The 27721-nt window shown below is 55.9% G+C and overlaps 2 protein-coding genes across 13 annotated transcripts; both read left to right on the top strand.

The window, feature by feature from the left end:
- Nucleotides 1–19431, top strand: Atp13a2 (ATPase cation transporting 13A2). 11 transcript variants are annotated; one of them, XM_063288078.1, is made up of 29 exons: nt 1–205; nt 5005–5099; nt 5209–5391; nt 6697–6755; nt 6842–6956; nt 7182–7261; nt 8168–8245; nt 8395–8464; nt 9134–9268; nt 9354–9420; nt 9497–9628; nt 11539–11694; nt 12704–12814; nt 12898–12944; nt 13024–13212; nt 14074–14280; nt 14660–14749; nt 14829–14988; nt 15107–15227; nt 15347–15471; nt 16131–16291; nt 16406–16522; nt 16617–16684; nt 17218–17370; nt 17474–17570; nt 18183–18406; nt 18491–18642; nt 18869–18964; nt 19053–19431. In XM_063288078.1, the coding sequence occupies exons 1-29, from the start codon at nt 196–198 to the stop codon at nt 19100–19102; spliced, it is 3348 nt and encodes a 1115-aa protein (XP_063144148.1). In that variant the 5' UTR covers nt 1–195; the 3' UTR covers nt 19103–19431.
- On the top strand, nt 19395–27557 carry Mfap2 (microfibril associated protein 2). 2 transcript variants are annotated; one of them, XM_039110070.2, is made up of 9 exons: nt 19395–19551; nt 24180–24254; nt 25286–25372; nt 25600–25626; nt 25723–25803; nt 25930–25983; nt 26520–26607; nt 26782–26855; nt 27044–27551. In XM_039110070.2, exons 1-9 carry the CDS (start codon nt 19395–19397, stop codon nt 27145–27147), a joined length of 747 nt encoding a protein of 248 aa, XP_038965998.1. In that variant the 3' UTR covers nt 27148–27551. The 2 variants fall into 2 exon arrangements, with proteins under 2 accessions (XP_038965998.1, NP_001101459.2); NM_001107989.2 differs by lacking the exon at nt 19395–19551 and adding an exon at nt 22002–22042 and having other exon boundaries at nt 27044–27557.
- Nucleotides 27558–27721: the final 164 nt, after the last annotated feature.

A 27721-nucleotide genomic window follows, 5' to 3' on the forward strand; every position in this document is an offset into this window, starting at 1 on the left:
CCGCGGAGGGGCGGGGCTTGACGGCCGCAGACCGACTGCGGCATCGTTCCAGTCACGGTCGCGTCGTGCAGGTGCCGCCCAGCCCGGCCCCTCCGAAGCTCGCCTCAGTCGGTGTCCCCGACCGTGCCCCGGGGCCTCGCACGCCGAGCCCAGGCCGCGGGCCACAGCGGCCGGCGATGAGCGCGAGGAGTCGAAATGAGCGCAGGTGAGCGGCGGCCCGGCCCACCCTTCGGGTCTCGTCCCCAGGCACCCAGAGACAGATTTAGGATGCTACTGCGCACACTCTGGGCCAGAGGATCCCTAGAGCCGGGGGTTTCTGCCCTCCCCATCCCCTCTGAATGCCTTCGAGCCTGAGAGACAGGTCCCGGTGACGGACGCGATGCACCGCTGTGGGGCTTCCGAGCAGCACCCATGTGTGTTGCACGAACAGGGGTTAGGGAAGCTCTCTACAGGGCCTGGATGGGAGACCTGAGGCACAAATGCACTCCTGACCCCAGCCTCAGACCCCTACAGAAGGCTTGTCAGTGGCCAAATCCAAGGACCACATCCTGCACGGCCCACCAAACCCCACCAGATGCAGATGGCTTGCTAACCTCCCGGTGCTTACATGCCCAGCCCTTAGTCTCTCACCATATCTCTGGCCCCGTCCACAACTTCCATCCTACTGTACCTTAGGTGAGGGAGGGAAAAGAATAGGGGGCGAGAACACAGCTTGTGATAAGAACAAGGTCCTCCCCTTATGCATCAGACCCTGGGTCTGCACTTGGGCAAAATCTCTAGCGTCTAGCATCTAGAACCTAGCTAAAGACCTCCCAGGCGCACCAGCTTGATGAAGGCTCATGGCCATGGGGGAGCCACCAGAAGTAGATGCTGGTGCCCCGGGCCACTGACAGATTAGCAGCAGGAAGCTGGGTCTTCCGCAGGAAATAAGAGGTTCCCAAATGGCTTTGACTCCAGATCTGCTCAACAGTGCTGGTGCGGCTGCCCCAGGGCCGTGAACTGGGCTGAAGCCTTGTCTCTGTCGTGGAAGCCCGTATGTTGGTCTTTCTCTCTTGGCCTGCCTTTTCTTGGGCTTTGGGTTTGGGTTTCTGGCTGGGTGCTGAGAAGGGTATCAAACCTGAATCTTTTGCTCTAGTCCCGTTACATTGCAATCTTTGCATTATCTTATTTATTTATTTTTTATCTTTTTTAAAGATTCGTTTTTAAATTTTAATAGTGTGGGGGTGCAGGGGGGTTACAGAAGGTTGGGAGTACCTAACGTGAATGATGAGGAGAAAACTCAGACCCTCTGGAAGAGCTGACTATACTCTTAACCGCTAAGCTATCTCTCCAGCCTCTATTATTTTTAGGTTTGAAGATTGGGGTCTCATGTAGCCCAGGCTGGCCTCGAATCCAATATGTAGTCCAGGATGACCTTGAACTAATCTTTCTGCTTCTATCTAGTGCTGGTATTACAGTCATGGGTAGGTCACTAAACCTAGCTCTCATTTTAAATATTTGATCATCATTATTATTATTTTGTGTGCGCACACACACACACACACACACGCATGCACACACCTTTGCTACAGCCTGTGTGTGTCGCTCAGAGGACTTTTCCACCATGACTTCAGGTATGGAACCCAGGTCATGAGACTGGTATAGCCAGGGCCTTGGCCTGCTGAACCGTGCAGCCACCAGCCCTCCCCCATTTTAAATGAGAATCTTACTCTATGCTTTTCTCGGGGCAGCTGGCCGTGAGGGTGAATTAAAGGCCCTGAACATGCAGCCAGGCATGCCAGCTTCCCCATTTGAGGTCATAGGATTCACAGCCTGGTTCCTCAGTTTCCTGGTCTACGGTTTCAGCAGTTCCTCCCTCAGAAAGCTGAGGTAAACTTCTGCTGAGGGAAAGTCCCTCAGGGGGCCTTGGCTGTAACACAGGAGAGGCTGGAAGAGCTTAGCGTTTTCATCCCCCAAAGCCCACAGCCTGTGCGAGCCAGCTTGAGGTTGCCTTAGTGGTGAGTCCTGGATCGCCTTCCCTTGACAGGTGATGTGTGGCTAAGCCTGTCCAAGTGCTTTGAAGATGTCCTGTGTCCCTGCCAGTCAGTGCACCCCTGGGCGTGGCCCTTAGGGACGCTCTAGAGGTTTCCTTAGATATGACTTCCTCCTTTGGCAAGATCCTTTGCCCTCCATCCCGAGGCTGGCTGTGAACATCCTTGTGAAATAATGGGGTGAATGTTGGACACTAGGAAGGAACTTTCCAGATTCGACCCCGGGGGCTGAGAGTAAGGGAGAGGCTAGAGACATGGGTGGGTGGGTGGGCGGGCGAGCAGGAGCAAGGGTGCTCCTGACCCATGCTCTCCCTGCTCCGCAGTGCTTGGGTGTGAGTTCATTCATCCAGTGCCAGCTGTGAGTAGTTCAGGAAGCAACGGGTGAGGGTGAGAGTGGGGAGAGTGGGGGCTTTGAAGAAGGCAGGCCCATTTCCAGTCTCTGGCCCCTGGCAGAGTGGCCGTAGAAGGCTCAGCACTTCCATTCATAATCACAGTAAGAGGCTCCTTGTCCAGTGTGGAATCGGGTCAGGTGATCCGCTCAGGGTTGGCCCTGTGACTTCTTTATCAGCCTGAACCCTATCTAGCTGGTGCCCCAAGGGCCACTAGCTACAGGAAGGAGCTGATATTCAGGGCTGGCTGCAGGCCAGCACCCCTGCAGGTTTCGGTCTGGGTGATGAGAAAAGAGAGGCTGCCACGCCCTGGTGAGAAGCCACACAGCTGGCACAGCCTCAGACGTCCTCTCTGGCTCCGGCTGGTGCACATTCCCCTCTTCCACCATGTCTGCCCCGGCTCGCTGCACACACTCTCATTTTAGAGATTAGAAATGGAGGCCCAGAGAGGCTGGGGCACCTGCTTTGTGAATCACAGTTTGGCAGAGAGCGCAGTTGATGACGGAGATATTAAATGTGGATCTTGGGCAGCGTACCTCCCACACCTGTTTCCCAGCCATAAAATAGAGACAGAAGTGGTACCTGTTCCGTAGGGTTGTGTGGAGGAGAAGGCAGGTGATTGCTGCGCAGCCTGGATCAGCCCTTTGAAACCCTGAGGTGCTGTTGCCTGACCTCCCGGAGGGTGGGTGAGCTCCCCCTGACATTGTAGGCAGATGAAGGGCTCTAGCACAAAGCACTACTGGTGGAGAAGGACCTGAGAACTTCTTCCTCAACCTCCTGTCTTGAATTCAGGTCCCCTCCGTGAAAGCCGGGCTACTCCTTGGGGCCAAGAAAAAGAAATGTTCTTTCTGGCTGGCCCCCACCCTTAGTTCCCGGCTTTTCCTTGTAGGTGTGAGAGCCCAGGATGCTGGCTTCCTGGCCCTGCAGGCCTTAGTGCCCTAAACCCAGGTCCCTGTGAATGGGCGCCCATCCTAGGATTAAGAACCACTTCAGGCACATGGGAAGTATGCGCTTCCTTCAGTCCTGGTTGCCACACCCAGATTTGTGTCTGTTTTGTTTTGTTTTTCAAGATAGGGTCTCTCTGACTGTCCTGGAACCAGATCTGTAGACCAAGCTGGCCTTGAACTCAAGCTGGCCTTAAGATCAAGTGCTTCTGCCTCCTGAGCGCTGGGACTAAAGTTGTGCACCACCACCTCCCAGCCTAGATTTGTCTTTGTATAAGACCAATAAATCCATTGTTTAATTATGAAAATAATAAGCCAAGCCAATCTGAAAGCAGCCTGCCTGGGCTTGACTCCCCGAGCTCCCATATCCTTGCTGTGTGATCTTGGCCGAGCTATTTAGCCGCTCCCTTTTCTTTAAAAGAGGAGGCTTGTGGGTAAAGAAAGGGCTTCTGTGCAAGCATGAGGTCCTGAGTTGGGATCCCCAGCACCAACATAAAAAGAGCTGATACTACAGCACACACCTGAAATTCCCTCGCTGTGAGGACAAAGACAGGGGGTCCTGGGGACACTCTCTAGCCAGCCTAGACGAACTGCTGAGCTCTAGATTCCGGGAGAGACCCTGTCTCAAATGAGGTAAGGAGGACAGAGAAAGATTCCTAATGTCAACTTCTGGCATGGGGTGTGTGTGTGTGTGTGTGTGTGTGTGTGTGTGTGTGTGTGTGTGTGTATCTGTGTGTGTCTATATATACACACACATGTGTACACTTGAGCCCGTACGTGCACACGCAAAACACACCTACACACAAAATAATGAAAACAAAAATGGAGAGATACCTGGCAGAATTATTATGAGAGCCATGTAAAACGGGCTGGGAACAGAAGCCTCAGTCGTGGGAGGCTTGCCACTTACCTCCTACCCCCAAGCCCCACCCAGCTGGTCAGGACTCTAATGGTCTGGGAGAAACTGCAGGAGGCTCAGCCTCTAGGGACTGTGTAGTCCGGAGACTAGGGATGCTCTACAGCAGCCGTCAGAGGAAAAGTTGGGCTTGCTGGGTAGAAACTTCTAGAAAGACTCCTGCCCTGTTGGGACCACAGCCCTGCAGATGGGTAGGTGGGAGGAAGGGAGGTTCCTCCGCAGCAGCCTGGTGCTAGTCCCTGATGCTGACAGGATCACTGTGGATTTGACTTTATAAGACACTGGGCACCCAGTTTAAATGAGAACAGTCCGGCCCCTGCCCGCGGGTGGCTGTGTAGAAGGGGAACATGGGTGAAATGCAGTGCCCCACGCAGGCAGAAGCAAGACACAGGTGTTTAGGCAGCTCCGTGCCTCTCTCCAGCTCTGTCGAGAGAGCACACTCCTGAGAACTGACTAATGGGCCATTCAGTTCACAGGCTCAGAAGGCCTGAGGACAGAGTGATGAGGCAGGGGAGGCCTGGGCTTGTGGCCTGGTGCTGGACTAGCACTGTAAGGACCTGGGCCCCTGCCTTCCCTTTCTTTTTTTTTTTTTTTTTTTGGTTCTTTTTTTCGGAGCTGGGGACCGAACCCAGGGCCTTGCGTTTCCTAGGCAAGCGCTCTACCACTGAGCTAAATCCCCAACCCCCTGCCTTCCCTTTCTTGACATGTCTCCATCCTGTCCACAGACAGCAGCCCGCTCCTGGGCAGCACGCCCCCCAGCTATGGGACCCTGATGACAGGGACATCAATCGATCCCCTCAGCTCCTCAGTTTCATCCGTGGTAGGTGGCAGTGGGCGGAATGGCACTCGGCCTGCCCCAGCACCCTCCTGACGTCTGTTCAGTCCCTGTCTGCCCCCAGTTTCATCAGCTCTGTCTCCTGCATCTCCAGAGGCTCAGCGGCTACTGTGGCAGTCCATGGAGGGCCATCGGCTATCACGCCGCGGTCTGGATGCTGGCCGGGATCCCTTGGCTGCTATTCCGCTGGAAGCCCTTGTGGGGCGTGCGCCTGCGCCTGAGGCCATGCAGCCTGGCCCGCGCCGAAACACTCGTTATAGAAATAAGAGACAAAGAGGTGAGTGAGGCCAGCTGGACTTGAGACGTGGGACAGCGGGTGCTCCGTGCCACCACCTCTGGGCCTGCGCAGGTGGGCAGCAGGCAAGCCTTCATCTTTCTGTTTGTACCTCAGCACCCCAGTCTGAGCAGTGAACAGAGGCAGCAAGGTGTGGCCCACCGGGCTCCCTTATATTTCAGTAGCTTTTTTTTCCCCCTTTAGAAAATACTTTATTAGTTTTCATTTTTAAATGAGTACATTGTAGCTGTCTTCAGACACACCAGGAGAGGGCATCGGATCCCATTACAGATGGTTGTGAGCTACCATGTGGTTGCTGGGAATTGAACTCAGGACCTCTGGAAGAGCAGTCAGTGCTCTTAACCGCAGGGCCATCTCTTTAGCCCCTTATTAGTTTTCATAATCAGAGCCACATAAATAAGACGTTACCTGGAGATGGCTCTAAACAGGAGCTTTCATGAGGGCTTCTGTTGCCGTGATAAATGCCATGACCAAAAAGAGAAGGTTTATCTCAGTCGCAGGTCCACAGCACAGCCCATGAGGAAATCCTGACAAGAACTCAAGTCAGGAACCTGGAGGCGGAACTGATGAGGGAGCCATGAAGGAGCCCTGTTTACTACTGGCTTCCTCCCTGTGGCGAGCCCAGCTCAGTCTGCTCTATTACACCATCCAGGACCACAGGCCCAGGGTGGCACTGCTCACTGTGGGTGGGGCCCTCCCATGGAATCGTCAAGATTCCCGCTTCTCAAACGACTCTAGCTTATGTCACATTGACCCAAAAAAAAAAACAAAACAAAACAAACAAACAAACAAACAAACAAAAAAACTGGGTTAAGGGTGCTTGCCACATAACACGGGAGGACCTGAGTTCAAATCTCCAGCCCTCATGTAAAAAGTTGGGCATGGTTGCCCATAATCCCTAGCACTGGGGAGGGAGAGCAAGGACAGCAGTCTCTCTGGGTCTTCTGACCTCCAACCTACCACCAGGGTCAAGGGGTGACCCTCTTTCAAGGAAGTAAGGCAGAGATGGATCGAGCAAGACACCCGGTATCTATCCTACCCTGGAGTCTGTGTGCACATGCAGGTGCACTGACATACATACACACACACACACACACACACACACACACACACACACACACACACACATATAAAGGTAGTCACATGCATAAAGACTATTGGGTGTAGTGTGCTGTCTAAATGGCTAGCCCTGTGTCTTTGCCGTCCCCCAAGGCCACCTGGCTAAGGGCCTGGCCTGGGAGGATGGAGGCTCTTTGGAAAGGCTGAGGTCACACCTCTGTGTTCCAGGGTAGCTCCAGACAGCTCTTCACTGTCCAGGTGCAGACTGAGGCTGTTGTCGACGGCAGGTAAGACAACAAATGTCCCTTCCCAGGGAGGAATGGGAGGGTGGGCTACCCCCTGAGCGACTGAGTAACTCCCAAACCCTCCCCAGCCTGGAGCTGCCCTCACAGGCCAAGGCAGAGGATGGCCGGAGCCTGGCGGCCGTGGGAGTGGCACCGGAGAGCATGTGGCAGGACACTACGCAGCTCCACAGGCAGAAAGAGGCAGTGAGTGGCCAGCTGGGCTCTAGACCTGGCCTTGCCCTTCTCTGGGCATCCAGGTTACACTCTGTGTGGGAGGACTGGGCTCACAATTCTGTGTCTCTCTGGCTCTCGAACTCCCAAGCTTCTCTTCCCTGTGATGCTGTCTCTGTCCCCTCCCTTCCCCACCTTGTGAGTGTGGATGTTCCTCGTCACCAGGCCACCTCCCATGGCCTCTCCTCTCTCACCCAGAAGCAGGTACTGCGCTATTACATCCTCCAGGGCCAACGCTATGTCTGGATGGAGACCCAGCAAGCCTTCTGCCAAGTCAGGTAGAGCCCCCAGTCTTGGCCACACCATCTCTAACAGGGCGGGTTACGGTACGAAAGCATAATGGGGCTGGCCTAACCCAAGCTACCCTTGGCTGCACTGAAACCTTGGGCAGTTCATGAAGCGTCTCTCAGCTGGGAGCTGCTTCCTGTAAATGGGGGATGGCGGCACTTCTCCCCTCCCAGGGTCATTTAAGGTACACCTACTGGGTGTGCTTGAGTCCCTCAGAAGCAGGGTCCTAGATGAGGGTAAAGGAGACATGAGACCCAGAACAGCACTGGGAGGTGACAGTGGAAGGTGCCAGGCCTTGCTACTACCAAGAATGTCAGGAGCCCCTTGACCAGCATGTAGATGTGACTCCTCGGCTCCCACTGGTGAAGCTCCTGGGGAGATGGATTCGGCCACATTTGGGTCTTTTTGCCTCTCATACACTTTATGCTCACTCAACCAGGACAGTCCTCTGGTAAATTAGGGTGTTTTCGGGGGGGAAGAAGGGCTCCACCAGCCTTTGCTTCGTGGTAGTGACAGGAACAAAGCTCGCCAGCGTGCTTGTCACTTAAAGTTGACTTTACCTCAGCAACCCACAGCTCGATGAGATGGATGTGTCTACTGCTCCCATTTTGCAGTGGGGAAAACAGAGGCACAGCAAGGTTAACTGCTTTGCCTAAGGTGTCATTGGTGTGGACAATGTTTTGTCACGGACCACAGCACACCCATCCCCCACTGCTTTCGCCCCTTAGTGAGGTAGTTTGTGACCTGGTCACAGGAATGGATAAACTGAGTTCTCCTCTCAGGGTTTAGTGTGACTGAGGGGGGCCTCACATCTCTGGAGCCCCAAGTTCTCAGCCTGAGAATGGGGTGTGGAGCTCAGGTTCTGTCACCCAGACAGTGTCCCCTCTCCACCTCAGCCTGCTGGACCACGGTCGTGCCTGCGATGACATCCATTGCTCCAGTTCTGGCCTCAGCCTCCAGGACCAGGCTGTGAGGTATTTGCTGTCCCAGCCGGGGGCCCCCATCTTGCGTTTCCTTCCCACATGCCTGTCTTGCAGAGGGTGCCTTCTCAGGACCTTGGTTTCTTTGATGGGACGTGGGGTCTCTGGACCCTGGGACAGCTCAGTGGCCTCCTTTCTTACAGGAAGACCATTTACGGCCCCAACGTGATTGGTATTCCCGTCAAGTCCTACCTGCAGCTACTGGTGGATGAGGTAAAGCACCTGGTGTCTGCCACCCACGGCCGCTTATCCGAGTGGGGTCAGTGGCCTCAGCCTGAGAGACCAGGCTGAGGATAAGGAACGTCCATGCAGAGCTTGCACCAAGCCTGCAGCAGTGCGGTGCTGAGGCAGACCCGAGAGTCCAGCACAGCCTTAGGTTAGGCTAGGAGGCTTGCGTTAGAGCTGGTCCTGCTGCAGAGCCCAGTCCGCTCAGTGCTGTTGCTTCCAGATGTCAGCCTGTGGATAAGAATCAGAACTGTACAGTCTGTTCGCCCCGGAGGAACCCATGCCTCAGGGCAGAACAAGATACTGCCAAGGTCACACCTAGTCAAAGGGATCATTTCTACTTGAAAATCACAACTCAGCCTTCTGCAAACACAGGACAAGCACTGTGACTTAACCCTCCTGTGCTCAGTCTTCTCCCATGGTGCCTCACCACTGTGTGACACTTAGGAAGTGTGGCAGGGGTCCGACAGATCGACAGATCGTCTGGGGACAAATGCCTGTGTTCGCCTAGCTGTGGCTTGGGGAATGTCAGGCAGAAAGGGGATTGGGCTTAGGCAGGCAGCTGACTTGGCTTGGCTCTCGGCAGCCACCAGCTCTGTCTCCAGTATCCAGGCAGCCCAGGGATATGATTGATGCTGCCTCTCCCCCCTCCGCCAGGCACTGAACCCCTACTACGGATTCCAGGCCTTCAGCATCGCCCTGTGGCTGGCTGACCACTACTACTGGTATGCTGTCTGCATCTTCCTCATCTCGGCCATCTCCATCTGCCTGTCTCTCTACAAGACCAGGAAGGTGAGGGCAGATGGCCTGGCAGGGCTGGGCAGGGTGTCCCCAAGAGGCTGCCACCCACTCCGCTCCTCTCGCCCCTCTCCCACAGCAAAGCATGACTCTGAGGGACATGGTCAAGTTGTCCGTGCGGGTGCAGGTGTGCCGACCCGGAGGAGGTGAGGAGCAGGCAGGGGGAGGCTGGGAGGAGGGGCAGCGGGGCGGCTGACCTGACTGAACCCCACGTGACCACAGAGGAAGAGTGGGTGGACTCCAGTGAGCTGGTGCCCGGAGACTGCCTGGTACTGCCCCAGGAGGGCGGAATGATGCCGTGTGATGCTGCTCTGGTGGCCGGGGAGTGTGTGGTCAATGAGAGCTCCCTGACAGGTAAGCCCGGCTCGGCACGAGGCCCAGAGCCTGCTCCTTGCCATCTAACCCTCTGCCTTTTGCTAGAAGCTTCCGCTGAGATTTTCTTTCAAGTAATAGTTGTGGCCCCAGCACTCGCCAGCCATATGCCTTTAAACACTCTGTACCGGGTTGGGGATTTAGCTCAGTGGTAGAGCACTTGCCCTGGGTTCAGTTCCTAGCTCTGAAAAAAAGAAAAAAAAAAAAAACACTCTGTACCTCAGTTTCCCCACCTGTAAAATGTGGTTGCCAGTACTCTGGGGTGGAGCACGCATAAAGTCTCTTATCAGCAAACCAAACTTCTGAGACTCTGCGCCATGCAGGAGGTTGTGGCGCGTGAACCACGGTCCCTGCTTGTGTCCTGAGTTTCTTCCACACGTGTGTATACACTGCTCCTGCAGCTCTTTCGGCTGTGTGGTGGCTTGTGGTCCCGTTTATCTGTTTCTCACATCGTGTATATGTAGCACTCCACACGCTGTCTAGGAGGCCCTGGTGGGCCAGGACTGATGTACTCCTGAGTCTCCTCTTGTGCGGATGGAGCCGCCATGAGTGGCCACACCTGTCTGTCTCAGTGCACTAGACTGTCACAGGGGCTCGCACCTGGGATCCCAGCACTCAGGAGGCTGAGGCTAAGTGTCCAACATGAGCTTATGGGGCCATTCTCATTCAACTACCACAGGGTAGGCTGGACCCTCCCACTGAGCTAAGCTCCCAGTACTTTGTCCAGGCTGCCTTTGAATTTACTCTGTAGTCCCAGCAGACTTCAAACTTGTAATCCTCCTGCCTCAGTGTCCTGAAAAGCTAAGATTACAGACTCTCTGCCAGACCCATCTTTGGGTTTTTACCTGTGTAATAAGTTAATGAAAGCAAACATGGTCATAACCCCAGCACTCAGCACACAGAAGCAATGTTACTCAAGTTCAGGTCTAGCCTAGACTACACAATGAGACTAACTCGAAAGACTAACAGCAAAACCCTCAAAACACAAAACAAAAAAAGAGCCAGAGGACTAGTGTGGTAACACACTGACAATCCCAGTACTGGGAGGTTGAAGCAGGAGGGATCAGGAGTTCAAGGTCATTGACTACATAGTAAGTTTAAGGCTAGCCTGGGCTATATTAAAACGAAAAAAAAAAAACCTCTGGCCTCTGATTCTCATGGACTATCTCACACTTACCTAATCTTAGGGATGCAGACAGGCTAAGTTCCCCCAAAATATGCATATTATACATGCCCAATAAGCCTGTCCTCACAGGAATGGCATAAGGGATTCTGCTTGCCAAGCCTGCTGCCCAGGGCTTTGTAGGAGTGACCCCTGCCCCCTGCAGATATCCTCATTAGTTAGACGTGAAGTACTGGCACACATCCTTAATGCCAGCCCTCAGGAAGCAGAGGCAGGTGGATCTCTGTGAGTTTGAGGCTAGCCTGGTCTACGTAATGAGACCTTGTCTTAAATGAAAACAACACAAAAAGCAAGATGTGGCCAAGTGTGGTGGCTCACACCAGGAATTCCAGGACTCTACAAGCTAAGTCAGGGAGATCACAAGTTCGAGACCAGCCTTGTTACAGAGCAAGACCGGTCTGAAGTCCACAAAAATGATGTGTTTGTGGTGAACTAACTCCGGGAGAAGGGCTCCCCAAACATTGGCTCCCAGTAGGCTTTCACTAGCTGGGCAAACTACCCTAAGCAGGTTCCTAGGAGCAAGTGCCTTCCCTCAGGACCACCTCACGGTCTCAAGCCCTTTGCCCGTTCTGCCTTATTTCCCTCTCCTTGTCCACCCAGTCACAGAGTTAAGTGTGGCTTTAGAAGAGCCGTGGGCAGCTCTTAGCTCTGTTGGTGGGAGGGAGAACCCTGAAAGCCTCTTACAGACCTTACCCCATGTCCCTCCTAGGAGAAAGCATCCCAGTGTTGAAGACAGCCCTGCCAGAGGGGCCCCAGCCCTACTGCCCAGAGACCCACCGGCGGCACACTCTCTTCTGTGGCACCCTCGTTCTGCAGGCCCGGGCCTACCTGGGACCCCGTGTCCTAGCCGTGGTAACTCGGACAGGTACATTTCTGGAGGTGGGGAGGAGTGCTGACACAGGGCAGGACAGGCCCTCGAGCATGGCCCCACCACCGTCTCTGCCACTGTGAGCTTCTTCTGCTCACACCCAGTTGAGCCTCTAGGTCCCAACTTTTTTTTAATGTGTGCTGGTGTTTTGCTGTACGTTTGTCTGTGCGTGGGCCTCCCTGGTGCCTGCAGAATCCAGAAGAGGGCATTGGATCCCTTGGAACTGGAGTTGGGGATGGTTGTGAGCTGCCGTGTGGGTGCTGGAAAATGAGCTCATGTCCTCTGGAAGATCAACAATTGCTCTTAACCCCTGGGCTGTCTCTCCAGCCCTCATGTCCTCATCTTAGCAGAAGTCAGGCAGACTGTAAGCTTTTCCATGTTTGTGGGAGACGGCAGAGGCTTAGCCCTCTCCATGTAAATAAAACCACCCATTTAAGAGGCTGTCTGTTAATGTCGCTTATGGGGGACCCTGCCCAGTGGCAGCAGCTGGTAGCTTATGCCTTTAATCCCAGTACTGAGAAGGCAGAGGCAGGTAGATCTCTTAAGTTTGAGGCCAGCCTGGTCTACAGAGTAGGTTCTAGGCAACAGGGGCTACATAGTGAGAGCCTGTCTAAAATAAAATTCTACGGCAGTTGTGCGCTTATAATCCCAAGTGCTTGAGAGGTGGAGGCTGAGGGGGCAAAAGTTAAGGTCCAGCCTGGGCAATTTAGTGAGACTCCCCCCAAGTCAGAATAAAAAGAGGGCTTCAGGAAAGTGCAAGGGTTCTCCGCAGGGCGCTTGCCTAGTTGGATAAGGGTTCAATCCTTGAACCACAGAAAGAAAATAATAATTGAGAGAGAAAAAAAAAACTGTAGGGGTTGGGCAAGCCTTGGGAGTTGTCCTCTGTGGACCCTAGTGCTGATGGCTGGCCCTGAGAATGTCATGGCCCAGGGTGCAGGCAGTGGGTGAACGGTGGATGGAGCTTGCTCTAACCCCTGTCCCTGCCTTGGCTTCTGTCCGCCCCCAGGGTTCTGCACAGCCAAAGGGGGCCTGGTGAGCTCCATCCTACACCCACGGCCCATCAGCTTCAAGTTCTACAGACACAGCATGAAGTTTGTGGCAGCGCTGTCCGTCCTGGGTGAGTAGGCCGCATACCTCACTCTGCCGGCAGCCCCAGCCCGGGTGGGTCTCGGCCCCGCTCACCGCTTGCTGTCTCCGCAGCTCTGCTCGGTACCATCTACAGCATCATCATTCTCTACCGAAACCGGGTAAGCCAGAGGCCAGGTGGGGCTGCCAGCGTGCAGGGCCTACCCAGCCCACCTCTGGGCTCACAGCGCCTCCTCCCAGGTGCCCGTGAAGGAGATCGTGATCCGAGCTCTGGACCTGGTGACGGTGGTGGTACCACCCGCCCTGCCGGCCGCCATGACCGTGTGCACACTCTACGCCCAGAGCCGGCTGCGTACACAGGGCATCTTCTGTATCCACCCGCTGCGCATCAACTTGGGGGGCAAGCTGCGCCTCGTGTGCTTCGACAAGGTGGGACCTGGCTGGCAGGGCTCGGGGGACTGGGCACTTGACTTGCTAGACACAGACGTCATCCAAGTGGGGACCACTCAGAAGCTACCCTTCACAGCCAGCTCCTACCCACTCTGTCTCACGCCTGGCAGATAAAATGCCTGGAATCCTTTATTTAATTGTTGAACCACGTGGGGCTGCTATGCTGGGCACTGGAGTTCACAGCCCTGGAATCCAATAGGAACCAGCACGGGTGGCGGTGGGGGGTTGGAGGGCCAGCGTGGTGTGTGTGTCCGTGTGTCTGTGTGTATGCATGTGTGTGTGCATGTGTTTGTCTGTGTCTGTGTCCCTGTCTCTGCGTGTGTGTGTGTGTGTGTGTGTATCTGTGTGTGAGCCTGTCTGTGTGTGGAGTGTGTGCCTGTGCGTGTCTGTGTCTATGTGTGTATATCTCTGTGTCTCTGTATGCATGCGTCTGTGTGTGTGTGCACATGTGTGTGCCCCTAGTGAGTGAGCGCACCAGCGGCACACTGAGGACAGAGCCACCATGAGAGCATGGCCAGTTTCCCCCACTGAGCTCTCCTGTGGTGAGCACGGGCAGACCTGGTGGTGAAAAGCAAGGATGTGCAGTTTTTTAAGAACACCGAGCTATGGTGTCAGAAGGGAAACACCAGCTGATGGTCCCTCAGGGCGGTGATCTGAGGGGCGAGAGGGAAGGCTGTCAGACTCAGATAACTGTGGAGGTGACTCCAGCAGGGACACAGGGTCCAGAACGGGTCTCCTCTGGCCCTTGCTCCGGTTCCTGTGGGACTTGCCTAGCTTGGGTGTGGGGACCAGCTCAGCAAGGCCCGACTCAACCAAGGACTTGGCACTGTCCCCTTGCAGACAGGCACCCTCACGGAGGACGGATTGGACATAATGGGGGTGGTGCCCCTAAAGGGGCAGATGTTGCTGCCACTGGTCCCAGAGCCCTGCCACCTGCCCCCAGGGCCCCTCCTCCGAGCACTGGTCACCTGTCATGCCCTCAGCCAGCTACATGATACCTTGGTGGGCGACCCCATGGATCTCAAGATGGTGGAGTCTACAGGCTGGGTGAGGAGGCCAAGCAGGCCAGACCCCTGCCTCAGGGCAGCTAGGCCTAAGGAATTCTACCTTGTATCTCCCCAGTGGTCTCTGTCCCGCCTGTAGTCACTCTTAGTCACAGCAGAGCCTTGCTTGTCAAGTATCTGCCATCTGCTGGTGTCCCACCGTGTACCTTACCTTTTCTCAGTCACTACACCATGGCCCTAGCCTAAGCTCGAAACCTGCTTCTTCACAGAGATTTTAATAATGTACAACTTACCAGTGGGACAGCCAGAGTGTCCATTTGGGTCTTACCCCTTCGGTCAGGAAGTCTTCCATGAGTCTAGTCCGGCTGGCCCTCTGTTTGTCAAGGCCCCGGGTCCCAACCCCCATTTTTGCCCCTAACCAGGTCTTAGAGGAGGGTTCGGCTGCAGGCTCAGCACCTGAGACCCAGGTCTTGGTGGTAATGCGACCCCCACCCAGGGGGCCTCAGCAACAGGTAAGCTGCAGAGTGACTGGGGCTTGGGGCCTTGGGAGTGGGCCCCGCAGTGAGCCCCTCCGCTTTCCTCCCCCCACAGGAAGAGTCACCAGAGCCAGTCAGTGTCCTCCGCCGCTTCCCCTTCTCCTCTGCCCTGCAGCGGATGGACGTGGTGGTGACATGGCCAGGGGCCACCCAGCCTGAGGCCTACGTCAAAGGTTCCCCAGAGCTTGTGGCCAGCCTCTGCAGCCCCGAGACAGGTGAAGGTGGCAGGCCCAGAGTCCACTAGTGGGTGTGAGCGTAGAGTGGGGGTGGGTTGCGGTCTGTGACACACACATCCCTCCCCACAAGCCCTGATGACACGCTCTCTCCCCACAGTGCCCAGAGACTTTCCTCAGGTACTGCAGAGCTACACAGCTGCTGGCTACCGAGTTGTGGCCCTGGCTGGCAAGCCACTGCCCACTGCGCCCAGCCTTGAGGCCGCTCAGCAGCTGACAAGGTGAACCCAGTCCTAGGGTATCTGGAGGGAGGTGCTAAGCCTAGGCAGTTGCCCCTGCGTGGACTGGGAATGGCATTGGTGCCTGTCTGACCTCTTACCTGGAGATGTCAACCTTCTAGGGACACTGTGGAGCAGGAGCTGAGCCTCCTGGGGCTGCTGGTCATGCGGAACCTGCTGAAGCCACAGACGACCCCAGTTATACAGACCCTGAGGAAGACGGGCATCCGTACTGTTATGGTGACAGGTATTACAGCCTGGGTCTCTGTGAGGAGGGCACACCTGCCCTGTCCTGGCGAAAGGGTGGCTTCCCAGCATCCCCTGCTGCAGCATCTTTGTGAAGCCAGACCCTTCCCCATCTTTCCATCACATGTGTCACTGTCACCTACATCTGACATGAGCTCGGAGCTCTGGGGCTCAGAGTGGCATGAGTCCCTAAGAGTGAGGTGAGTGTCCACCCAGCCATTTACCTGTCGGGTCACCAGAAGGCCACTGATGGGTTCCAGGTCCCTCCTCCGGATGGGATAATGGTGTCAGGCTAGAAGGCTGTGACAAGCTCATAAAGCAAGGATTCCCACTGGAGCAAAGGGGCCTTAGTGGGCAGTCTGTCTGTCTGACACACCACAGCCCTGTGCTCACTCACGAGCACACATGTGCTGTGCCCCAGTCCTGAGGTTTCGTGGAAAGTGCAGAGCTCAAGTCCAGCCTCCAGTTGCTCCTCCGACTCTCTGGTGGCTCGGTTTACCACTGAGGACAACTGTCTAGGAGCATGGCTCGTTGGCTAGTTCACTCTGCTCAGCCATGGTTGAGAGTTCTAGTGGATGGTCTACCTGTAAGGGTCAGGGTGGGGTCAGGGTGACACGGCCCTGGACAGTGTTAGACTCTGACCCTGCCTCACACACCTAGGGGACAACCTGCAGACAGCAGTCACGGTGGCCAAAGCGTGTGGCATGGTGGGCACCCAGGAGCACCTGGCTATCATCCATGCCACCCACCCTGAGCAGGGCCAGCCTGCTGCCCTTGAGTTCCTGCCAACTGAGCCCTCTGCGGCCATGAATGGGGCAAAGGTAAGATGCACCAGTGCAGGCCGTGCCCACTCAGTGACACCCTTCCCCATCACCTGACCCAGGACAGTCTCCAGGGAGGGAAAAGGTTACTGAGCTGAGTTTCCTCATCCCTAGGATCCTGTGCAGGCCACGGACTACCCCGTGGAGCCGGAGTCCCAGTCCCGTCACCTGGCCCTCAGTGGGTCCACGTTTGCTGTCCTTCAGAAGCACTTCCCCAAGCTGCTGCCCAAGGTAGAGTTGCCCAGGGAGGGGCTCTGCACTGCCCGTCTCTGTGTGCCAGGTGATGTTTCAGCCCTCCCCTCTCACACCCCAGGTCCTGGTGCAGGCCACCGTCTTTGCCCGCATGGCCCCGGAGCAGAAGACACAGCTAGTGTGTGAACTTCAGAGACTTCAGTGAGTTCTGTGTGGGTGGGAGCACTAAAGGGTGAGGGATGACCATGAGTGTGTCCGTCTGTCCACTTACCTCCCTCTTCAGGAATTAGTGACCCTTCACCTTTCAGAAGTGCCCCGGAACTGGACATGCTAGCATATGCTATAATCCTAGCACTTGGAAAGCAGAGGCAGGAGGATTGCTGCTAGTTCAAGGCCTTTGTGGACAATGTAGGGAGACTGACTCAAACAAGCAAGCAAAAAAACCAGGGCTGAGGATGTCACTTACTGTGTTCCAGGCCAGCAGGAGTAACCAGCAAGGGCCTGTCTCAGTCACAAGCAGATAAACACCTAGGTTGGGCTGGAAATGTGGTAGCGTTTAAGAGACCTTGGGATCCGTGTGGAGCACAGTAAACCATAGAGGTATCCAGGCAGGCTCTCCTGTGTCTGTCATGCCAAAGACAATGTCATCTGTTTAGCAGCACCTCTTGGTCTTTAGGCCGGACTCTCCCGATAGCCTGTGGAGGCTCAGGCGATACCTACTCTCTTCCTGTCAGGTACTGCGTGGGCATGTGCGGGGATGGAGCCAATGACTGTGGGGCCCTGAAGGCGGCTGACGTGGGCATCTCACTGTCCCAGGCAGAGGCCTCAGTGGTCTCTCCGTTCACCTCCAGCATGGCCAGTATTGAATGTGTGCCCACTGTCATCAGGTAAGGCAGGCGGGGCCGGTGGGTGAGGGTAAGGGGATGCCTGTCAGGAGGTAGGGGCTGTTAGCAGCTGGAGCCACTGATGTCCGTCCGTCTTTGCCCCTAGGGAAGGCCGCTGCTCTCTGGACACTTCATTCAGCGTCTTCAAGTATATGGCCCTATACAGCCTGACCCAGTTCATCTCTGTCCTCATTCTCTACACAGTGAGCATCCCGTAAACCCCAGACCCCAAGCCCGCATGCCCAGCAGTGTCCCACCAGGGAGGGAGAAGTCAGGGCAGCATGGCTAAGAGGAGCTCAGTGCCTTCTAAGCTGTGTGACTGACTCAAGGCCGTGAAGCTCATATGGTTCTAAACCTTTGGACGTGGGTCCTGAGAAGTGGGGCCGCTGACTTGCACTGTCAACTCTCTCTAATTCCTGAAGCTTCCAGTCTGTGTGTCTGTGTGCGTGTGCATGCACCCCAGGGGCCGAGGCAGTGACAGAGCCAAGACCCTGCCCTGCGGGCCCTCCCTTCCCCTGCTCAGAGCATGCCCTGTTTGTCTCCACCCATGGAGGAGTGTCCTGAGCCAGATCCACCTCCATCAGAGCTTCTCTAGAGCAGAGACAAGTGTGGCCCGGAGGGCAGCCCCTCAGGTTTGGCTGTATGTAAAGCGCTCTGCTGCAGGAACTTTCATCTAGGGGCCAGGACAGATCACGGGGACATGCCTCCTAAGGATGCTGGGTCAGCCAGGGCAGGAAGGATTCTTCTACAGGCTCCATGAGGGCTAGAGCTCTGCAGGAGCTGGTCCTCAGCTTCTCTGGCCTTTCCTGCCACAGATCAACACCAACCTGGGAGACCTACAGTTCTTGGCCATCGACCTGTTCATCACCACCACGGTTGCCGTGCTCATGAGCCGCACCGGCCCTGCACTGACCTTGGTGCGAGCACGGCCACCAGGGGCGCTGCTGAGCGTGCCTGTACTTGGCAGTTTGCTGCTGCAGGTGGCCTTGGTGGCCGGCATCCAGCTTGGGGGCTACTTTTTGGTCATAGCTCAGCCCTGGTAAGTAGCAGGAGTTCCTGGCATGAGCACTACCCCTGCCTGACATCGTCGCTCATTCCCTAACCCTACCACCACGGTCCCCAGGTTTGTGCCTCTGAACAGAACTGTACCCGCACCTGACAACCTGCCCAACTACGAGAACACAGTGATCTTCTCTCTGTCTGGCTTCCAGTACCTCATCCTGGCCGCAGCGGTGTCTAAGGGGGCACCCTTCCGCCAGCCGCTCTACACCAACGGTGCTGCCGCGTGGGGGGCTGGGGGTGGGCTGAGGGGTGGCAGCTAGAATGGAGAAGGGACCCTGAGTAGAGTGTGCGTTTGTGTGTGGTTGTGTGCGTGTGCATGCGTCCCAGGGCGCAGCGCCATTGCTGACAGACTCCCCCACCCCCAGTGCCCTTCCTGGTGGCCCTGGCGCTCTTGGGCTCTGTCCTGGTGGGCCTCATCCTGGTCCCCGGCCTCCTGCAGGGGCCACTAGGACTGAGGAACATTGCGGACAGCTCTTTCAAGTTGCTGCTGCTGGGTCTGGTCGCCTTCAACTTTGTGGGCGCCTTCATGCTGGAGGTAGGGCCCACACTGATGGAGGCTGTGGGAGGGACGTGGAGGACCCAGGCCCAGCTGTCCCTCCACACCGTTCCACTGCCCTCTGCAGAGCGTGCTGGACCAGTGTCTCCCAGCCTGCCTGCAGTGGCTGCGGCCTAAACGGGCCTCCAAGAAGCAATTCAAGCAGCTACAACGGGAGCTTGCTGAACGTCCATGGCCCACTCTGCCCGTTGGCTCCGTGAGGTAGTGCAGGCCTTGGAGGGCATGCTGGACACTGGATCTCCCTGCCCCTGAGCCATGACCGGAACTCTCCCTAGAGACAGTACCAGTCACCTCCCACAGCCCTGAGGTTGGCTGTCACACTCCTGGGGACACACTCGCCTGGGGAGGCGTTGATTGTTGCCTCACTGTGTAGAGACAGCAGCTACCAACTCCATCCGGAGCAGCTGTCATGGAGCAAATAAAGTGCCGGCTTTCCTGTCTTGGCAGCACTGGTGGTGTGTCCCACTGCCCGAGTTCCATGCTCACTGGATACCCGTCCTGGATACCGTCTCTGACCCGACTGCTCTTTTCATCTGACAGTACGCTTCCTTCCCAGCCTGAGTGGGGTACATGTTGCACACAGCCTAGCCTTTTTATTCATGCTATCTTGTGCCCTACAACTGGAGACCCCAACCCCATTTTATAGGTGGCCACAGCTAAACTGAGGCTCGAGGTCACAAGAATGGCTGCACTGGGTCTGACCTCAAGTTCTCTATTCCTAGCCGTGCAGGAGAGAGGAGCCACAGGCTTGCCTCTAGCTGTGGCTTTGTAGAGCCTGAGAGCTACCTCACTGGGGGCCTGTCCTCTGCCCGCCACTCCCTCATCCTGGGATGTGTTTGTGGTCTGCTTCCTCAGATAAAGCCAGGCTGTCAGCCCAGGTCTCTGTGGCAGAACCACAAGCCCTGTCCCCTGGGAAGGGTGGGTGCATCTGACCTCATCCCATTAGTGGCTGCTGGCCAGGTTCCTGTGCTCTGGGGATGCCAGTTGGCTTGGCTCCTGGGTAGGGAGGACAGGAAAGCAGGGCTATCTCCTCTTCCTAGGCCTCCTCCAGCCTTGTTCTGGAAGCCTGATGTCGTTCACAGGCCACTCAAAGCCCAGGGAATGTTGGGTCAGTCTGGGACGGAAGGCACACCCTGGTACCTAGGTGCAGCGGGGCCCTGTGCTGTGATGGTGGAAACGTCAGTGTCTTAGTCAGTGTTCCATTGCTGTGAAGACACAGGATTTCTCCGTGTAGCCCTGGCTGTCCTGGAACTCACTTTGTAGACCACACAGGCTCGAACCCAGAAAGATTTCACCAAAGATTCGCCTGTTCTGCCTCCCAAGTGCTAGATTAAAAGCATGTCCCCCACCACCCAGCGTGACCACAGCAACTCTTATAAAGGACAGCATTTACTTGGAGCTGGCTTACAGTTCAGAGGTTCAGTCCGATGTCATCATGGCAGGAGGCGTGCAGTCAGACATGGTGCTGGAGAAGGAGCTGAGAGCTCTATATCTGGATCTGCAGGTAGCAGAAGAGACAGTGGGCCTGGCTCCAGCTTCTGAAACTTCAAAGCCCATCCTAAGCTCCAAGCCCCTGCCCCTGTGACACACTTCCTCCCATAAGGTCACCCCATTTAATAGTGCTGCTCCCCATGGCATGGAGGCCATTTTCATTCAAACCACCACAGTCAGGATGGCAAAATGGGGTGGATTTTTGGTGATGCTCCCCGGGTCCATTGGGCAGGCATGTGTCTAAAGGTCAAAGCAGAGAGAGAAGTCAGTCCAGCCCCCATGCAGCTTCCACCCTGGGTGAGGCTGCTGGCATACGGAGAATCATCCAGGGGCAGAGCCTGGATCCTCGGGGCCAGGGGAGTGGGCAGGAGCAGCCGCAGATCCTGGCCAGTACTCGGAGTTGGTGGCTGCTGGGCCTCAGTCTCCCCGCTTTTGTCAAGTATAGAAGGGAGCATTGCTTCTAGGTGAGCTCCTTTGCTACTAAAGTAGGCCTGACAGCAAGGGACAGCTGGCCGACCCGAGTCCCCTGCTCCTCGGCTGACAAAGTCCCTGCAATAGATGCATGGAGCAGGGCAGTGCAGGTCATCAGTAAACCAGAGTCAAGAAATACACAGCGGGGGCTGGATGGTGGCTCAGTGGTTAGAGCACCAACTGCTCTTCCAGAGGCCCTGAGTTCAAATCCCAGCAACCACATGGTGGCTCACAACCATCTGTAATGGGATCTGATGCCCTCTTCTGCTTTGTCTGAAGATAGCGACAGTGTACTCATGTACATGAAATAAATCTTGAGAAAAGAAAGACAGACAGAAATATTCAGCATGGATTTAGTCCCATGATCACAGAACTTGGACCCCAGATAAGAATTAGTGTCTGGAGTGGGACACTGAGGACAGGAGGAAGCTAAGAATAGTGGGACTGTTCCTGGATTGAGGTCAACTCCCAGGGTCAAATCAGAGTGTTGAGGGATTGTTGAAATTGGACTTGGGGCTGGAGAGATGGCTCAGCAGTTAAGAGTACCGACTGCTCTTCCAGAGGTCCTGAGTTCAAATCTGGTGTCCTCTTCTGGTGTATCGGAAAGCAGCTACAGTGTAAATAAATCTTTAAAAGAAGAAAGAAAGAAATTGCACTTGGGTGTTTACTTAACTCGAGCTTTCCTAAGTGTTGTGCCAGGAGGAAAGGAAGGAAGGAAGGAAGGAAGGAAGGAAGGAAGGAAGGAAGGAAGGAAGGAAGGAGAGAAAGGGAAGGAAGGAGAGAGAGATGGGAGGAAGCAAGCAAGGTTTCATTTCCAGCCCCGTGACCTCTGGACTCTGTGTGGAGAGGTTGGGATCCCTCTGTGTAAGGGAGTGACCAGTCGATGGTTCTACTAGTACCAGGCCCAGGCCCAGGCCCAGACCCAGCGACGTTGGGGAGGGGCTGGAGCCTCGAGGGTGCTTCGTGGCGGCGGCGCTCTCTAGGACCCAGCGACTCCGGGCTAGGGGCGGGCGTGGGCCTTGGGGGCCATAGGGGGGCTCTGGCTGCCGGCGGCACTCTCAGCTGCACTAGAGCACAGCGCAGAGGCCCCAACAGGTAGGCGCGGGTCCGGAGTGCCCAGGGGTGTCTGGGCACCATGCTCCGCACTCCGATCCCGGAGCTGGGGAGACTTCGGGGACCCTAGCCCCAGGATAAGGAGCGGATGCTGAGGGGGCATCTGGCAAGTTGGGGAGGGGGTGTAAGATAGGACAGGCAAGGAGCTGGAGCTTAGGGGTCACTAGAGATGGGGGTGCTGGAGGATAGAACAGTTTTTTGCCCACTCCCCACCTCCTCCACCCCTCACCCCCAGCGTTTGGGATGTGGAGGGCGGGGCAGGGGTCGGACACGGAGACAAAGAGAGACCCGAGATGGAGAGGCAGTGAGCGCCTCAACAAGCTTCCGCAGGCTGATTGTTCCCAGCTGTACAGCAGGGCTTTGCAGCATCTTGTGGGCCCCCCTCGGTCTGAGCCATAAGGGGGCTCCCGGTCCTCCCCTAGAACTACAGAGGAGCCAAGGGGCTGGGATAAGGCCAAAGTTGTGGAATGGGCCAGAAGTGGGGGTGGATCAGCCATCCTGACTGCCCCGGGCCAACTTAAGGCCTCCCAAACTCAAGTTTTAGAGTTTGTCTAGGGCCCCTGGGAGCGATTCATTATTCTCTTTTTCATGCGGAGGGTGGGGGGTTAGCCAATGAGCCCCATTCCCTGCCCTTAGCCTGAGCCGGTGTGAGTGTGGGAGGAAGGCTGACACACTTTGGCAGCCAATCGGGGCCTCCCATGCACAACAGGGACTGTTGTCAACCTCCGGTCAGGATGGAGCTGGTGGCCCCCCGCCACCACGAAGCTCCCCAGAGTTCAAAGAGTGGGAGTGAGGAGCAGTGGTCCCTGTGGGAAAGGGTCTAAGACGCCAAGGACCTCTAGCCCCCACCAGGGGACCGGTATCAAGAAATCTCAGGGAATCTCGGGAAACTGAGGTTACATACCTTGTTTCTGCCTTCCTTCTGCTCTCTCTGGATTCTGGGGTGGGGGGGAGGACCCTACATTAGGATTGGGGTTCGAGCTATATGGTAGAACTTCCCATAGTGGGGTAGGAAGTCCTCTGGATGAATGAGCCTGTGGGCAGTGTCTGGAAGTCACCATCCACTGACTAGGGCAGGCATAGCCAGCTGCCTCTGTAGGCTGGGCTCTGAAGGCTGGGCTTGTCCAGGACTTACCCTATGCAAGTTGTGGACCAGTGCCCTCACCAAAACTATACTCTACTGTTGTATCAAAGGTTTTTAGCCCCTGGCCCAAGTGACTTCACCTCTCCCAGCTAGCATGCTGGGGGCCAGAGGCACCCTCACCTCCTCCAGCACTTCTCTTCATGCTTCCTGCCGCGGCAGACAAACAGGCCTCAGTCTTGTGCTTGCGTGCTCGCTCGTGTCTGGAGTGAAGACAGCCAGGTCTTGGGAGGCCCGGACCTGGCAGGAGTCTTCTCGGAGCTGGGAGTCCTGCCCAGCCCTGGCTGCTCTGGGGGCTCCTGGGGCCTGTATGCATGTGGTTTCTTGCTGAACTGCATGCTCAGGACCCAGGGGCTAATTGGGAGCAGGTGGCAGGCCTGGCAAATGCTGCTGAGCTGGTGGCTGACTGTGGTGTGGGCTGGGCAGGGCTGGTACCCTAAGGATGTGCCTGAGGTCATTGGAATTCGAGTAGTACATCAGAAACTAGGGAGGTGATGGGCCAGAGGTAGGCAGGAGTGTGCTCAATACAGCCAGGGTGGGGTAAGTGGCTATTAGGGAGGTCTCCTCAGTGAGCGGGACAGAGTCTGTCATTTACTAAGAGTTTTTGATCTTAGGGTTTTGGAGACACAGTTTCTGGTGTAACCCTGGCAGCTCTGGAACTCGTTCTATAGACCAATCCAGGCTGGCCTTAACTCAGAGATCTGCCTGCCTCTGTTGGGATTAAAGGTGTGTACCAACACCTCCAGGCAAGACTCAGTCTTAAAAAGAAGAAAGAAAGAAAAAAGCTCTGGAACTTGCTTCACAGCCTCCACGGTCGGTCGTCACACGAGGAGGGCTGCAGATGTCCCTCCCTGGCCTCCAGATGCCTGGCTCTCAGTGCCCCTCACATAGTCTGAGTCAGGGACAGAACTGTGTGTTCCACCCTGCTGGGCCAGCTGGGCTGGCTGCAGCTAACCCTCCTTTCCTCTCTCTCTCTAGCTGCCCTCAACGCCCCACTGCCTCCTCACCTCATGGCCATGAGAGCTGCCTGCCTCTTCCTGCTCTTCTTGCCTGGTAAGCAGATGGTGGGTAGGGTTCACGCTGAGACCTAGTCTTACCTCACGGACAGAACTCTGCTGCTGCCCAGCTCTTTCCCTAGCCCTGCTCCAGCCAGCACCACACAGGGGAGGAGCTTCAAGGTAGGGAGTCCAGGCACTGGGTGCTAGACCCAGGTAGGGCTCTACCAGTCTGTACGGTCTTGGCCTTTGAGGAGCTCTTAGCCATCACCTAAGGCAAAGGCTCTGCCAGACCTAGGAGCCACTCACTGAACACATCTTCGTTGACCTCATCCACTCACTGAACATGTCTATGCTGACTTCCTCCTGTGAGCCACGTACTGAAGATACAGCTGTGAATTAGGCAGGCACGCCCCATGCCCATCACGTGGCCAGGCTAAGGCAAGCTGACCTGGTAAATTTCTTACTGTGTTGAATGCTATGATGGAGTTGGAGAGATGGCTCAGTGGTTAAGAACACTGGCTGCTCTTCCGGAGGACCCAGGTTCAATTCCCAGCACCCACCTGGCAGCTCACAACTGTCTGTAACTTCTGTTCCAGGGGATCTGCCACTCTTTTTTTTTTTTTTTTTTTTTTTCTTTTTTTTGGAGCTGGGGACCGAACCCAGGGCCTTGCGCTTCCTAGGTAAGCGCTCTACCACTGAGCTAAATCCCCAACCCCAATAAATTATTTTTTTTCTTTTTTTTCCGGAGCCGGGGACCGAACCCAGGGCCTTGCGCTCACTAGGCAAGCGCTCTACTACTGAGCTAAATCCCCAACCCCCCAATAAATTATTTTTAAAAAGAAAAAGAAACACACAGCAGGGAAGGTGGGTCAGAGATAGCCCAGCAGAGCTGAAATGTTAGGTAAGAGCTCCTTGAACAGCCAGGAAGCCACACAGGACAGAGGAGCTAGGCAAGGACAGGGAATTGACCCAGGACTCAGGGTTTGGATTCTGTGGGTTTGTCAGACTGTAGGGTTAGAACCATCACCTACTTCCTCTTTGTCCTTCCAATGTGGGGTGCCTACATGTGACCCCTCCCCTCGGCAGGCCTGCTGGCTCAGGGCCAATACGACCTGGATCCTCTCCCGCCGTTCCCGGACCATGTCCAGTACAACCACTATGGCGACCAGATAGGTAAGAGACAACCCTTTCAGTGTCCCTAATGCTGCCATGTCACCTACCTGCCACCCACCCTGTACACATGGATCAGCCAGGCACCCACTTTGGTGCGGTGGTAGGATCCCAGGGGCAGGTCCCTGGCTCATTTGTGACATCTTTGCCCTACTCTCCTGGGGCCATGGGCTAGCCTGACCCCATGGGCTAGCCTGATCCCACCCATTTTGTCTCTATTTTACTTTCAGAGAACGCAGACTACTATGACTACCAAGGTAAAAGTCTGGGGTAGGATGGGTGGGGCTGGCCACCTGGTGGGGACCCTACAGGGGAAAGTGGGCAGAAGTCTTGTTACACCCTCCCTGCTGCAGAAGTGAGTTCTCGGCCCCCTGAGGAACAGTTCCAGTCCCAGCAGCAAGTACCACAGGAAGTTATCCCAGCTCCTACCCCAGGTAATGCTGTCTCCCCAAGCCTAGCTCCTCGTGTGCCTCAAGATCATGGGGCTGGGCCAGCCTGAGACAGGTGCCCTGGATAGACCCCTCCCAGTAACCCCTGCCTATCTCCCACACCTACACCAGAACTGCCAGCTGCAGGGGACCAGGACACCGAGCCCACGGAGCCTGGCCCTCTTGGTAAGAGCTCCTCGACCCCCAGAAGCTGAAGAAAGTCAGAATGGCTCCAGAAAGGGGAGGGCCTTGTGGGATTTGCAGGGATTTGCCACAGTGGGATGCTACATGGGGAAGCTGGCAGACCTGCCCCTAGGCAGCTTTGGGCTCTCCCACCCTGCATCCTCACTAGCGCCTGTGGAAGGGGCCAGCACTGTGTTGGTGCCACAGCCTGGACTCTGTGGTGTCAGTGGGCAGGTGAGGAAGGACCAATAAGCCCAACTGATTGCCGTCCAGATGAAGGCCTGAGAGGAGGCGCTTGAAGACTGTGTGTTGAGTTGGTTGCATAGCGAGGTATAGAGCAGCCTGTGAACAAGGGTGCTGTTGCAGTGGCCAAGTGGGGTAGCTGGCAGTTTGTGTTCCAATTTCTGCTTCCAATTGGGTTGTGACTTTGTGTGAGGTATAGAGCTGGGCAGTCCTATGCTAACCGGATGCTGGCAGGGCCTGAGGGTGCATAGGGACCCAGACCTTATGAGCCTCCAGTCTGACCCGCCTGTCCCCAGACTGCCGTGAAGAACAGTACCCATGTACCCGCCTCTACTCCATCCACAAGCCTTGTAAACAGTGTCTCAATGAGGTCTGCTTCTACAGGTGAGGGTTCTGAGGGGGGGACTCTAGGTGGCTCTGGGGCAGTGGGTGGGAGTGTGAACTGGGACAGGTGCTGAATCCTCAGGCGGAGCTTAACTGAGGGTGGGTCTGGGCCTGGGCTCCCCCAGTGGCTGTAGGTGCAGGTGTGGCTGAGAATATCCCTGGTTCATCTCCTAGCCTCCGAAGAGTATATGTGGTCAACAAGGAAATATGTGTCCGCACAGTCTGTGCCCATGAGGAACTTCTCCGAGGTAGGAAAGCCTCCATCCCTTGTCCCACAGCACCCACTACCCACTTAGTTGCCTGGCCATCTTCTACCTGAACTGTCAGGCACAGAATGATGCCCAGACCCACTAGCAGGCTGGTACAGGCTCCCCTCCTCCATTCTCATTAGCATGGGGTAGTGAGTTCCCACCCTGACTTCCCCTCCTTCCAACAGCTGACCTGTGCCGAGACAAGTTCTCCAAGTGTGGTGTGATAGCCAACAGTGGCCTGTGCCAGTCTGTGGCTGCCTCCTGTGCCAGGAGCTGTGGGGGCTGCTAGGGTGGAGCTGGTGCGAGATTCGAGCCCTGGACCCAGCTCGGATCCACCTCAGGCCCTGCCTGACCTGGTGCTTTCTCTCCCATCTTGCCCTCCCTTTCATCCCGGACATCAGTGGGCTGCTGCCCTGGGGAGTGTGGGCATAGCTGCCTTGGGCCCCTTCCCAGCCTGTGGCCATCCCTAAGTGGGGGCTCCTGACTGTCCAGTCTCCACCCCTTAATGGGGTTCATCCAAGGCCTCTTTGTGAGGCCTGGGGTTCTCACTGTGCCTTCTCAGTGCCTGGGGGCAGTCCTCCTCAGTCTCCTCAGGTAGGCTGTGCCCCTTACCCAGCTGGTCTGCTTGGATTTCCCACGCCCCCAGGCATGGATCACCTGTTTTATACAAAATAATAAAGTTTTTACAAAAGACCCACAGTCACTTTTGTGTCCAGGGACAGCCTGATTGCCACCAATACTGCTGGCCCCCAATACAAGGCTGCCCAGCTCCTTAGAAAAATGTCAGGTGGCCCCACTTCTGTGTCCCCATACCACCCAGCTTCATCTGTGACCTAGATGAAGGGACCTGACACACCCTCCCA

This window comes from Rattus norvegicus, chromosome 5, assembly GCF_036323735.1.
Source record: "Rattus norvegicus strain BN/NHsdMcwi chromosome 5, GRCr8, whole genome shotgun sequence".
Taxonomy (NCBI): Eukaryota; Metazoa; Chordata; class Mammalia; order Rodentia; family Muridae; genus Rattus; species Rattus norvegicus.